Consider the following 13,829-nt stretch of genomic DNA (forward strand, 5'->3'; position numbering starts at 1 on the left):
TTAAACGACGCAACCCCATCGAGTTTGGTCTCGTTTGATTCGTCTTGACGAGTCTCTTGCTTTCGTCCCATATTAATTACTAGCTTCTGCCCGCGACTTCGTACGCGGATCCTGTCCCTTATGCCAGCGACTACGGGGTGTTGGGTTGAGGGGGAACCGGGTTGTGGAGGTCAGATAGGCAGTCGCTCCTTGTAAAACACTGGTACTCAGTTGCACCGTGACTGGAATTCGACCCTAACAAAATAAAATTAAAGAAAAAAGAACCTTTTTAAAAACAAGCTTTTATTTAAATGCTCTAAAAAGAAAAAAATAAACATTTTACACTAAAACTTTTACTGTTAACTTATAACGTCATTTCAAATTTAACACATTTGACACAATTTATATATTATAAAAGCTTGTCGCGAGATCTATTATTATAGAGAATATATTATTATATAAGTATTCGTATTACTAAGTATTCGTATTTTCTTAGTTTTATAATTTTAATAGGCAGAAGGTACGAATACTAAGATCTCGCGACAAGCTTTCATAATATATAAATTGTGTCAAATGTGTTAAATTTGAAATGACGTTATAAGTTAACAGTAAAAGTTTTAGTGTAAAATGTTTATTTTTTTCTTTTTAGAGCATTTAAATAAAAGCTTGTTTTTAAAAAGGTTCTTTTTTCTTTAATTTTATTTTTTCTTTTTAGAGCATTTAAATAAAAGCTTGTTTTTAAAAAGGTTCTTTTTTCTTTAATTTTATTCAAAGTAAAGTTTATAATAGTTGGTGAGACATGACGCAAATTATGAAAATAAAAGATTCTTCCAACTGGAATATTCCAGTTAAAATTAACACAGAGATATTTTCAATTTCCCAATAAAAGTACATTCATCGTTATTTTTCTCTTACCCACTAATAGCCGAGACCTCCCAAAGGAGGACATCCCTCAATTATTTACCGCTCGCTCAGATTCTAATTAAATGATCTTTATATACAAAAATGTGGAAAAATCTTCAAGATTTTCTATAAAAATAACCCGTGATAACGACTTATATGATAAACTAGCTTCTGGCCGCGACTTCGTACGCGGTGAATTGGGATTTTTGTTAAAGAAGAATAACAAAGAAAGGAAAAAAAAATGCAAAATGGACATGTCGACGTATAGTATATGCATGCGTTACCAGTCCTACCGCAGCACGGCTCTGTGATATTATTATTATACATAACTACTTTACTATATAGTTTTTTTAAACTAGGTAGGTACCATGTAAATGTACCGGTCACGTTTGTTCTCGTTTATTTGGATAAGAATAGACTGAAAATTAATATTAATGTTTCATCATCATCCTCATCATCATGTTTGTTACGGTTTCTCCCTAAAACATTGAATCTGCTTTATAATTTGGTAGGTTGTAAGCATAATGTAGAAATGAAGATAGGCTTTTTATCCAGATGCATGACAGTGTTCTCTCGAATGAGTATTTATTTATGTTTGTTCCTGATAACGATGAATCGATATAGTTTGGGGGAAAAGTGGCGATTTATTAAAAGGGAAGTCATTTTTTGTTCATAATAATAAAGTGTGACAGTTTTTTGTTTTGTTTGTTGGGCCACAAAGGTTCAAAGCTGTCACAATTTAAGATTAGGTACAGGCAAATATGTATCTTGTTAATAAACTTTAAATAACTATAAGTTAAAATAATTATTCTTATGACTATTTCTCACCCAGGAGCTTTGGACCGACTGCTACCTAATACTGAATTTGATCCTAAGCTGGGGTTAAGCAATCAAAAGGTACTTGAGAGAGTTTACGAGAACTGTATGTTAAGTTTTTTTTTTTTGTGGAAAACATAGTATTACTTCTACTTAGGAGTATTGGGTTACCCGGGTAACTGGATTGAGAAGGTCAGATAGGCAGTCGCTCCTTCTAAAAACACTGGTACTCAGCTGCATCCGGTTAGACTGGAAGCCGACCCCATAGTTAGGAAAAGGGTCGGGAGATGATGATGATGATCCCTTTCCATCTCATTACCGGTTAGTTTGTTACTGCAGTAACTCTCACTTGCTTCCACATTTTCTCCCGTTCGATGAACACACAAGTTCTCCCTCCATTACCGATCAGCCCGCGTGCCTAATGGCCCCGCAGCATGACACGAGGCGGAAAGCATAAATCCCGCGCGGAGGAAGTGCCTACTCCGCACTGTCGATACAGAGTTATATGAATGTACTGATGTTTGTATGTATGTGCAGAGGCCATTTGTATGAGGAAGAAGTAGAAACATGCTGATGTGTTCAATAATAGAAAGTTATAATGTTTTTACTTGATTTCGTCCACGTTCCGAGGGGACTCCGTAAGTACCGTACAAGCCTGTTACAATTTTTAGATTACCATCTATCAATAAGCCAAATTCCATCTAGATCGGTACAGCGGTTTTTGCGCCGAAGCCTTTAAAAAAATCAATACGGTTGTTTAGAAAAATATTGTTGTAACAAAACTTCTGCATAGCTGATGATAAAAACAGCCGTGATGGTATGTAAATGTTCAGTTCAGAGATAGAATAGGTATGTCTTTGAATCACGTGTTATCTGGCAGTTAGTACCAAATGATATAAACAGATAGCAAGAGGCTGTACTCCACGTTTATTGGGCCATTTGTTTGTTCCTAAAATACATGTAGGTACCTAAGGGCCAGGACACATTGTTAGGCAAAAGACCAAGTCTTATAAAGCGGTTGTGAAAATCATGCGTCGTCTTTGACATTTTAAATTTTCCTGTTTCAAAATGCGTCACGCATTTTTCAAGCGTCTGTTTAACACAGTTATTTCAATAAAAAGCGACCGAATTTTTCACAAAATATTTAATATTAAAATACCGCTCCACTATTAAAAACAATCCCCAAATTATTAATCAGTTTAAAAATTATGTACTCTAATTTTAGTTCGTTTCTACAAATCACAGCTCTCTCCTAAACAGACATAACAAAGATTTAAACAAGATAAATCTAATACCTTCCAAGAAAGATAAAATGAAATACATCTAACTGACAACTGACATTTCCCGGTCTCACAAAATGACAAGTTGACACTATAAAGGTACACACAAACCCTTCTAGGCAGAATGGACGGTGACGTCACTCGCATGGAAATGAAGAAAGAAATATGTCACAGTCAGTTATCCTTAAAGCCGGTAAGTGTGGCTTCACCCTAATCATGTTGTTTAAGATGGATAACAGAGCCAATGTTGGTTCGTCGGTTTTTTCCATTGATGGTATTTTCTGTTGTGTTTGTTTTATTAAAGGAAAAAATATAGAATATTACAAATAATACTTGTCTTTGTATCATTCTTTTCAGGTTTTGGAATCGCAGATTAAGCTATGGACAAGAATACAAGGTAAACTTTTCAGGACTTAAAAAGACCCAATTTTTTTGGGCACTTGAAAAGGTAGGTAGTCTTCCGGTTATTTTAGACAAAATGGCTTTGCGTTATCAAAGTCAAAGTCAAAGTATCTTTATTGTGGTTTATCGTCATTAATATCTGCAAATAATCCCCTGTCCCCAACAAATAAAAATAAAACAAAATCATAACAATCATCAGTAATAAAGTCCCCCAAATCCACAACGAGTCAACACAAAGGGCCTTTATTACTGACACGTTAAAACAGATTGAAAGAAAAACAAAAAAGTTCGCAAAACAAATACAGCAATGGACATTTTATTTCGTCAAACATGGCCCAGCTTGGCCCAGCGTGGCCCAGGCCGTATGAGTAATACATTTTATATGGTCGCGTCCGTCCCGTTATGTGCCATTTACCCGATTGTGGTCGTAAAAGAGGGTACGTTTTTAACAATAAAGAACGCTGTGCGTATCTGGCTGTTTGAAAAATGTATGTTTTTTTAGACATGAATAAAGTTGGCTCGTGTAAGTTTGTTTCTTTGGTTGCGAAGTTTGGATATAAATTTTGCGGCGGTCGTTTGGTTTTCGAGCTGAATAGTGTTTTAGTTTTCTTTAAGAACATCTTCATATTTAGCCCACATTACCTACTTACTTGATTAATCTAACAACAGTGGGTGGTACCACTTTATTATATCTTAGAACTTCTACAAGAAAACACTATGTATAGTTAAGTCTGTGTAGGTTGAAACCTAGTTATCTGGTATTGAAATAGATTGTATGTCATATTTTCTACAATATTAAAAGGATAAAGGAAGCTTATTCTATTTTACTTACTACTTCTTTTATCAATAACCACACACCACTAAATGAAAAAAACACCCATTAATCACAAAACAAACAATAAGCTGAATCAACAGTAGATCGCCGAATTCCCTCACACCAGCTCAACCGTCAGTCGTAAAATAAGTGACCCGGCACTCAAAGTACCGTAAATACGCCATTCATTTCAGCAAGGAGGTATAGTACCATAATACCAACCTTTATGGCTAATACACAATAACCCTGTGATTGATTATAGTCGGCTTTTATGGGTTTATAGATATTGCTATTGGGTTTGTGTCAAGTGTAATTTGGCAGTTGATGCGGTTAACCAATAATGTTAGGATAAGGTTACATGGGACTAGACGTTATTTTTGTCTTGTCAATTTAATCAAAATGATACACTCAATCTATTGAGGCCTATAAATTCATAATCTATATCAACCACTCTACTACTATAAAACTAGCCAATAATCCTAGGGTACACAGGTCTTACCTAGGGTACCTATCTAGTACGTAGTCCTATCTCAAAAAACATTTCTAGATTTTCTCACTCTTTCGAATACTACGGCAGTTTCTCCATTTTACACTGAAAAAGTAATGAATGTATGCCTCTTTAAACAGTTGCAGTGTTTAATGCAAAAACTTCCTCAAGCTAGGTAACTTAAAGTGTCTGAAACTATCTCAACGTTATTTAAGTACTCATCTCGAGTGTCAGGGAAACTCTTTAATTTTTATACCGAGTAGTTAGTGCTTCCGACCGCGAGGAAGCGGTTTAAAGTATTTTAAACAAGTTCTTTTAAAGTTATGACCACTTAGAAATGATGAAGAAACCCATTAGAGGAACATACCAGTTGTAAATCTTGACTGATTTTATTCTACTCCACTTTACTTGGGTTTGGAGTAGCTCTTAATATGTGTCGAACGTCGGAGAGTGCATTAATGCACGCCGCGGCGGCACGTGGCGATACCTACAGATGCAGATAAGCTCTTTCGAGGGAAATAGACCAAAAGTAGGCTATGTAGAAAGATTTTATGTTTATATAGGAGAGGTATATTAAAACGTTGGAGAACATTATATTTGTAGCAACTGCTAAAATATAAAATCTCATTACAACTCTCAAAACTGTTACAAAAAGTTACAAGAAAAAGTTTATCCATCTGTTAATAGCAACACAGAAACGTAACTTCGAGAAAAATCCGCCAAACGGAAACAAAACCTATAATAAAATAAATAGCCAGCTATTCTCATAATGGTGAAAGTTTTTAACCGACCAAAACGTATGGCAGTGTGGCGCAGTCATCGCCAAGTTCTTCCAACTAACCTCTTTAATTTGTGCGAGCAATTCTACTGAGCGCCGAAGTTTATAGCATACCCTCTTGTAGTCAAGCCATAAAACCCGCGGCTATTAAAACATTACGATACTACTTTATATTTAAATATAAAACGTATTTTTATATGTTTGGTGGACACGAAGGTTTAGGTTTATGAGCACATAATATGGAGCGACAAATAAAACTGTTGTAAAATCCGACCAGCACTGAATTATATTAGGGCGAAAGGTTTTTTGAAGCCTTATATGAAGGTCAGAGTGACAGTACCCTACAAAATACGCCATTTTAAAGCGATGTTTTAGTATTTTCATGATTACTTAATACACAACTGACAAAGTACCGTAGGTAAAATAAAAGAGATGATAAAATCCCTTCGTTAATTCTTGCGACTGTATAGCAACCTTTGCATTAATAATTATACAAACTTACAGCTCGTTTATGCTTAAATCACACGCTTCATTGTCGCATTTAGGCATAAAAACTTCGCGAAATGAACGCAAATGCGATAGTGTGGCGTTTTCTCATCAATATTTTGTACGCAGCTTTTTATCGCCACATGCAACTAGCGGCTCTAGCGGTTTTCGTGGCCCTATAGGAACTAATGCATTCAAGTGCACCTCACGCTAGCAAAAAGCGTAGAACATAAAGTTTGCACTATAGTGCCGTCCGGGCAAAGGTTCTACTTGAATTAATGCGACGTGTTGTCGCGAAATTCGTCAGTTGCGACTTTTAAATGTTTACTTACATGTTGCTTTGAGATCGGGAGGTTTTGTGGAAAAGTTTTTAGGCTTAATAACGTGGAGCTAGGCCGACATTTTTGTGTATTTGACAGACCTATATGTATATGTACATACTTCTTTGTACCTATGTTTAGATAGATAGATATATATATGAGGTTCAAAAATTTTACATTTTTTGATCTTAGATCTAATTACCGTAAGTGACATAATCGGCGGTCTTACCGCTAAGAGCGATCTCTTCCAGACAAGACTTAGATAACAGGGATAACATGTTTAGGTACTTTCTTTCGTCTACGTTTTTACCAAGCTTTGATTTACAGAAATAGGTAGTGCTTCAAAATTCCTTACAACTGAGCTTTTGCCCTTCTTACAAGTTCTTCAATATGCACTTAACTCTTGCATTTACTATCACCATAAAATGAATGACCGGAAATCTGACCTGCAAATTCAACCCCTATATTTTCGACCCTTAATTAGGCCTAATTACCTGAAAGGCTTAGGGTCTTCAGAGCCTAACATCGCTTTCAAAAGCATAATTGAAAAGCGTTAAAAATATTAATAAGTAGGTACTTTACACAGCCAGTTCTCTTGAAAGAACGTAGCTAACATTTTGAGCACGGTTTCATGCGTCGTAAGAAAAAACAAACGTGTGTTACAAAGGCGTGCTTTCAGCGCGGTTTCACGTCCCACTGAGTCCTGAGCGAAGCGAGTGCTAAGCAGTACCTAGAGCATGTAACCTACTGGATAAGCTATTGCCTTATTTTTCCCTCTGTCTAAAGTACAAGTGTTTAAAGTGCCTCTCCGTGTGCATCAGGTGTAGGCTTATGTATGATAACTTTGCCACGGGCAAGTGGAACGATGTCAATCATAAACTTCCAGGAGTCCCAATCACAATTCATTGCGTTAAGGCGAGGAATTGGTCAACAATAATTCCATAACCGGCACGCGCATCTAAGGCGCCAAAAGGGGTCGGAGCGTCTGAGCGGGGCGAGGATAACAATACGCGCGCTAGCTTATAACTAAAAGTCGTAAGCGACAAAATGGTTTTGTAATTTTAATATTTAGAAATGATAATTTAATAAAAATTCCTACTACCATTTTAAAGAGTATGTATATACTCAACTACTAAAAAAGTTAAGAGGCTTAAATCGGTCCCGTTTGCCCATAATATGTGAATCTCTTTTTAAAAAGAGGTATGTTTGATATATTTTTCTCTGTTATAAAAGTTACCTAATCATGTTTCTACAACTAACAAAATAAGGCTTATATCATGAACTTTCAGGTAACCAAGTTGTATTTTGATCCGTTTTGTATTTACTGAGAAAAATTGACATCCTTGGCGCCAAAAATTCCAATTCGTCCTCTTAAGCCCCCGAGCGTAACTTGGTAGACTTTCTCGCATAGGCTTTTGTACCTACGGCGGTTCTAGTCGGTAAGATGTTCTAAGAAGCAGAACGAGTCTTAAGTACCTAATGTTAGTAAGTGCCGGACGGACTAAGAATTGCGGTTTTTTATTTCTTTTCTTAAAATTGCAGTTTTGTTAAAGTCCTTTGAGAGTTTTTTCGAAAATCTCAGTGTTTTTGTGTTAAGTTAGAACGTGTTGCGGTTTAAGTGAAGTGCTACGTTAGACTTGTTACTGGTGTAGCACTATTTCACAGCTCGTTTTTATTTAAGTTCAATGCATTAACGTCTTTCTTAACTGCATAGTATTACTTTTTCTTTTAAGTATGGATTTAGGATAGCAGGAGCAGGAATTAGAACACAATATTTTTAGCCGAGTGTTAAGAAAAGTTATCGTTTCATTCAACATTTTAGTTATACCTAATACATATACTGGTCTGGCTGTCATTTAATCATTGTTTGGTGGGACAATTAAAACTCAAACAAACAGCAAATAAGTCTTTATTAAAACCTAACATTAAATAGTATTTATATTATCGTATACTACTATGTACAGTTAATATATTTTCTTTCTTCCCCAGTAACATAGGGTTGTCACCTCTTGCAGCGGCCGAGTCGTTTGACGACGCGTTTGACAGCCGCGAAGTAGTGCATCACCTGCTCCTGAAATAAAAATAAAGTTTTACCGACTGAAAATTGGTAATTAGGTATTGGATTGTATATAGCAGATAAGTTGAAAGAGGGTATATAATAATCTAAAAGTTCCCTCATAGCGCGAGTAAGCGAACGGCGGTAACTAGTATACACTTGAGGTACAGTTATTTATAAAATATCTATCTGTCAATTTTGAGATTTAGTCTAAATGCCAGTATGATGTTATTTAATCAAGGAATGTTCCCAAAAATATTGAAATATCAGTACTAAATAAGAATTTATATTCTAAAGTTATTTGAGCAATCTACATAGCTAAATATTTTGTGAGAATATTGTAAAGCGACATGGCGCGACTGTAATACCTGCATTTGTAGAATTTGTCAGAATTTGTCGGAATTCCGTACATTTGTAGCGACAACTGAGTGAGTTATCTTGACGCGGGCATTTTTGGGGGATTTTTGTAATATTTTGTGCAGGAATCATTTTGGGAGTTTAAAATAATGTTCTTGTACTGCACGTAGTGACTGTGAATTTAGGGTTGTGAAGGAAAAGGCTTCTGTTTTTGAATAGGAGTCTTTTGACTTTTTATGTACCTACTTAGATAATTTTTTAAGGGTTGTCGAGCATGGGGTACAGCGAGCACACGATGAAGGAGGGCTCGATGTAACTGACCTGCATGAGGTTGAAGCACATGGCGACCAGCGCCATGCCGAGCATGAGGTACAGCGAGCACACGATGAAGGAGGGCTCGATGTAACTGACCTGCATGAGGTTGAAGCACATGGCGACCAGCGCCATGCCGAGCATGAGGTACAGCGAGCACACGATGAAGGAGGGCTCGATGTAACTGACCTGCATGAGGTTGAAGCACATGGCGACCAGCGCCATGCCGAGCATGAGGTACAGCGAGCACACGATGAAGGAGGGCTCGATGTAACTGACCTGCATGAGGTTGAAGCACATGGCGACCAGCGCCATGCCGAGCATGAGGTACAGCGAGCACACGATGAAGGAGGGCTCGATGTAACTGACCTGCATGAGGTTGAAGCACATGGCGACCAGCGCCATGCCGAGCATGAGGTACAGCGAGCACACGATGAAGGAGGGCTCGATGTAACTGACCTGCATGAGGTTGAAGCACATGGCGACCAGCGCCATGCCGAGCATGAGGTACAGCGAGCACACGATGAAGGAGGGCTCGATGTAACTGACCTGCATGAGGTTGAAGCACATGGCGACCAGCGCCATGCCGAGCATGAGGTACAGCGAGCACACGATGAAGGAGGGCTCGATGTAACTGACCTGCATGAGGTTGAAGCACATGGCGACCAGCGCCATGCCGAGCATGAGGTACAGCGAGCACACGATGAAGGAGGGCTCGATGTAACTGACCTGCATGAGGTTGAAGCACATGGCGACCAGCGCCATGCCGAGCATGAGGTACAGCGAGCACACGATGAAGGAGGGCTCGATGTAACTGACCTGCATGAGGTTGAAGCACATGGCGACCAGCGCCATGCCGAGCATGAGGTACAGCGAGCACACGATGAAGGAGGGCTCGATGTAACTGACCTGCATGAGGTTGAAGCACATGGCGACCAGCGCCATGCCGAGCATGAGGTACAGCGAGCACACGATGAAGGAGGGCTCGATGTAACTGACCTGCATGAGGTTGAAGCACATGGCGACCAGCGCCATGCCGAGCATGAGGTACAGCGAGCACACGATGAAGGAGGGCTCGATGTAACTGACCTGCATGAGGTTGAAGCACATGGCGACCAGCGCCATGCCGAGCATGAGGTACAGCGAGCACACGATGAAGGAGGGCTCGATGTAACTGACCTGCATGAGGTTGAAGCACATGGCGACCAGCGCCATGCCGAGCATGAGGTACAGCGAGCACACGATGAAGGAGGGCTCGATGTAACTGACCTGCATGAGGTTGAAGCACATGGCGACCAGCGCCATGCCGAGCATGAGGTACAGCGAGCACACGATGAAGGAGGGCTCGATGTAACTGACCTGCATGAGGTTGAAGCACATGGCGACCAGCGCCATGCCGAGCATGAGGTACAGCGAGCACACGATGAAGGAGGGCTCGATGTAACTGACCTGCATGAGGTTGAAGCACATGGCGACCAGCGCCATGCCGAGCATGAGGTACAGCGAGCACACGATGAAGGAGGGCTCGATGTAACTGACCTGCATGAGGTTGAAGCACATGGCGACCAGCGCCATGCCGAGCATGAGGTACAGCGAGCACACGATGAAGGAGGGCTCGATGTAACTGACCTGCATGAGGTTGAAGCACATGGCGACCAGCGCCATGCCGAGCATGAGGTACAGCGAGCACACGATGAAGGAGGGCTCGATGTAACTGACCTGCATGAGGTTGAAGCACATGGCGACCAGCGCCATGCCGAGCATGAGGTACAGCGAGCACACGATGAAGGAGGGCTCGATGTAACTGACCTGCATGAGGTTGAAGCACATGGCGACCAGCGCCATGCCGAGCATGAGGTACAGCGAGCACACGATGAAGGAGGGCTCGATGTAACTGACCTGCATGAGGTTGAAGCACATGGCGACCAGCGCCATGCCGAGCATGAGGTACAGCGAGCACACGATGAAGGAGGGCTCGATGTAACTGACCTGCATGAGGTTGAAGCACATGGCGACCAGCGCCATGCCGAGCATGAGGTACAGCGAGCACACGATGAAGGAGGGCTCGATGTAACTGACCTGCATGAGGTTGAAGCACATGGCGACCAGCGCCATGCCGAGCATGAGGTACAGCGAGCACACGATGAAGGAGGGCTCGATGTAACTGACCTGCATGAGGTTGAAGCACATGGCGACCAGCGCCATGCCGAGCATGAGGTACAGCGAGCACACGATGAAGGAGGGCTCGATGCGCGGGGTGTACACTCGCTCGCCCGGCACGAAGTCACCGAAACCGATGCTGCATATGCAAACAATACATATTATATCAGCTGTGGAGAGTTCCAGACCAAGGAAAACTAAATGACCAGCGACAATGTCATGACGCAAGATCTACTAAGATACTAGCGTCGCTAAAATGCCGATGTTCAGGGGACGAAGGACCTTACTAAGACTTCATACCCCTTCTTTTTAACCCTACTATTTTTTTTTAACGGAACAAATGGACAGATGTTTCAAATAATTCAAATTCCTAGTTAGTTCACTTTTAACGGACGGTTTTGGTCACACCCTCCTTCCATATTTGACCAAGAAGAAGTCTCCGACCATCGACCGCCTATGTTTGCGTGAAATCGACAGAACTATCGCATTGATAGTTTTTGTAAGGATTGTTTTTATAGGTTTCTGTCTATCTACATATTTATTCAACCGAGTATGAAGGCTAGTTGTCGTGCCTAAAATAGTGGAACAATTTCGATTAAAAGTTTGATAGTAGCGACTCAAATAAATGTTAGAAAATTGTAACTGAAGCGAATCTACAAAAACCTTTCTAAAATTCGTCTATCGATAACAGACAAAAATATTATACGATTTCAAAGCTAAAATGGAGTCTACTATTCGAACAAAAGGACCAAAAACTATTTTCAACACTAAAATGTTATTCAGAGAATTTCAGTTAAGTTAAATCTAGCAATAATATTTTTATTACGTCTACTCCTAGGGTTTTAAAAATTGTAGATGAATATTCGAGGATAACTTTGATTGAAGCTGAAGAGTTTAGCTCACAGTTCATCTCTGAAAATATTAGTGCAATTTGAAAAATATTTCAGAATAGGTAAGTTAAGCCACTTATAGGTTATTTTTTACACGGGGCGCGAGACCACTAGCAGTCTTTCTTTTTGTAGAGTTTTAATAAGGTGGTTCAAAGTACATATTATAATTGTCACAGTACATCGTACAGTCGGTTTAAAAAAAGTGGGTAACTAAGGCTTAACTGTAAGATATGTAATTACCTGCTTAACGATATAAAGCAGAAGTAAGCTCCGTCGAGCTGGTCCCACTTCTCCCACATACCGAAGATCATAGACCCGAACATTATGTACCTGAAATATACAAGACCAATACTTTAACAAAACTTTCATATCATATCGATTATTGCATTCCATAATGTACATTTGGCGGAAAATACAAAAAGATTGTTACAATTATGGACCCTGATGGGCACAGCAAAACAGTTACACACTAGACTATTTTTCGCTCTGTTTTATGCACTGACTAGGTGCATGCGGGCTTAGCAAACAATTGACAGATACGGGTGTGAACATAGAAATCTAAAAAGTTCTCTATGTATAGGTGTAAAGCTGTGAGTTTTGTGCGTTAAGTGCAAAAAAATCCACAAGTGTGAAAGCGCTGTTAGTCTTTTTAGGATTTTAACAAAAATGTTTTTCAAATACCAAAAGTATAGCAAATGGAATCTAACAATTACATGAAAAAACAGAAAGTGTGGTTATACTTCACTAATTTTCATATAAAATACTGAACTATTGTTTGTTACGTTTTATTACGCTCAAAAATTGTAGTAAAGTTAGACAAGCCATTCAAATAATATTTATAAAACCTTAACATGAATTTCCTACTAGTAAATAACAGAAACTAGGCAGTCAAAACGCAGTTATTTTCCAAGTTCACTAAAACGTTTGTACATTAATTCTCGGAACAGATAAATAATAGACGATAGTACGAATTGTTATGTAAGTTCAAAGGGACTGGAGGGCAGCAGAAATCCTAGACGTTTCTTTAATAGAGTAATTGGAGAAGCAATTTACTATTAAATTAATACGGCCGGGTGAGCTGGGCCTAGCTATGTAGGTACAAAGGTAAGGTACTCTAGGTATATTTGGATGTATAATTTCGTCATAAACGTTGTCGAATTTTCATAAATGTTTGAATAAAAGAATTACTAAGAAAGTTAAAAAAGTGGTTTTTATTCTTGAAATTTATATGTATCATGACATGTTTCGCGGTGTCAAGTCGTAAGAATATCCTGTAATTTCAAAGAGCTACCTCACATTGGTTCCTTGGGGAAAACTATTTTAGTAGGTATAATAAATAGGAAAAGAGGAGAGAAGAAGTCGAGAGAAAGGAGAGAATAGAGAATGAAATAAGTTATTAAGTGTAAATAGTTGTTCTATAAGAGCCCCCGCAGACCACAGATTTTTTATCGGCCGATAGTTTAGTCGGGTTGGCCTGCTAGTACGCACACCGAGCCAACTAAACAGTTTAGTCGGTGATGAGTGCGCAAACTATCCAACAGTCTGCCGACTATTTGCTAGTTTCTAACCAACTGGTGGAAAGAGTGGTCGCACCGCACAATGAAAATTAATAAAACATTGCATAGAAATGTTATTATTGCTCTCATACACCGGAGAAGGAAAATTAAAAAGAGAGCCCGAGAGTATTGGGTGCATCCTATCTTTAGTGATAAATTATGAAATGGAAAATTTTACACTATGCATTCCAAATTACTCGATTATCCGAAAAAAAAATTCGCCTTTTATCGAA

At 39.3% G+C, this 13,829-nt stretch overlaps 1 protein-coding gene across 3 annotated transcripts in view; it reads right to left on the bottom strand.

Annotated features, from left to right (window-relative positions):
- Positions 1-8,158: 8,158 nt before the first annotated feature.
- The window catches only part of LOC110371705 (potassium channel subfamily K member 15), a 47,699-nt gene continuing 42,028 nt past the window's right edge, over positions 8,159-13,829 (bottom strand). For all 3 annotated transcript variants that reach the window (XM_064040412.1, XM_049843158.2, XM_049843164.2), the window contains 3 exons: positions 12,281-12,370; positions 11,160-11,289; positions 8,159-8,336 (listed from right to left, as the gene is read on the bottom strand). In XM_064040412.1, coding sequence (XP_063896482.1) covers positions 8,268-8,336; positions 11,160-11,289; positions 12,281-12,370 — 289 coding nt within the window. In that variant the 3' untranslated portion in view covers positions 8,159-8,267. The remainder of the gene's footprint in view (positions 8,337-11,159; positions 11,290-12,280; positions 12,371-13,829) is intronic.

The sequence above is a fragment of the Helicoverpa armigera genome, chromosome 22 (assembly GCF_030705265.1).
Source record: "Helicoverpa armigera isolate CAAS_96S chromosome 22, ASM3070526v1, whole genome shotgun sequence".
NCBI classification, from domain to species: Eukaryota; Metazoa; Arthropoda; class Insecta; order Lepidoptera; family Noctuidae; genus Helicoverpa; species Helicoverpa armigera.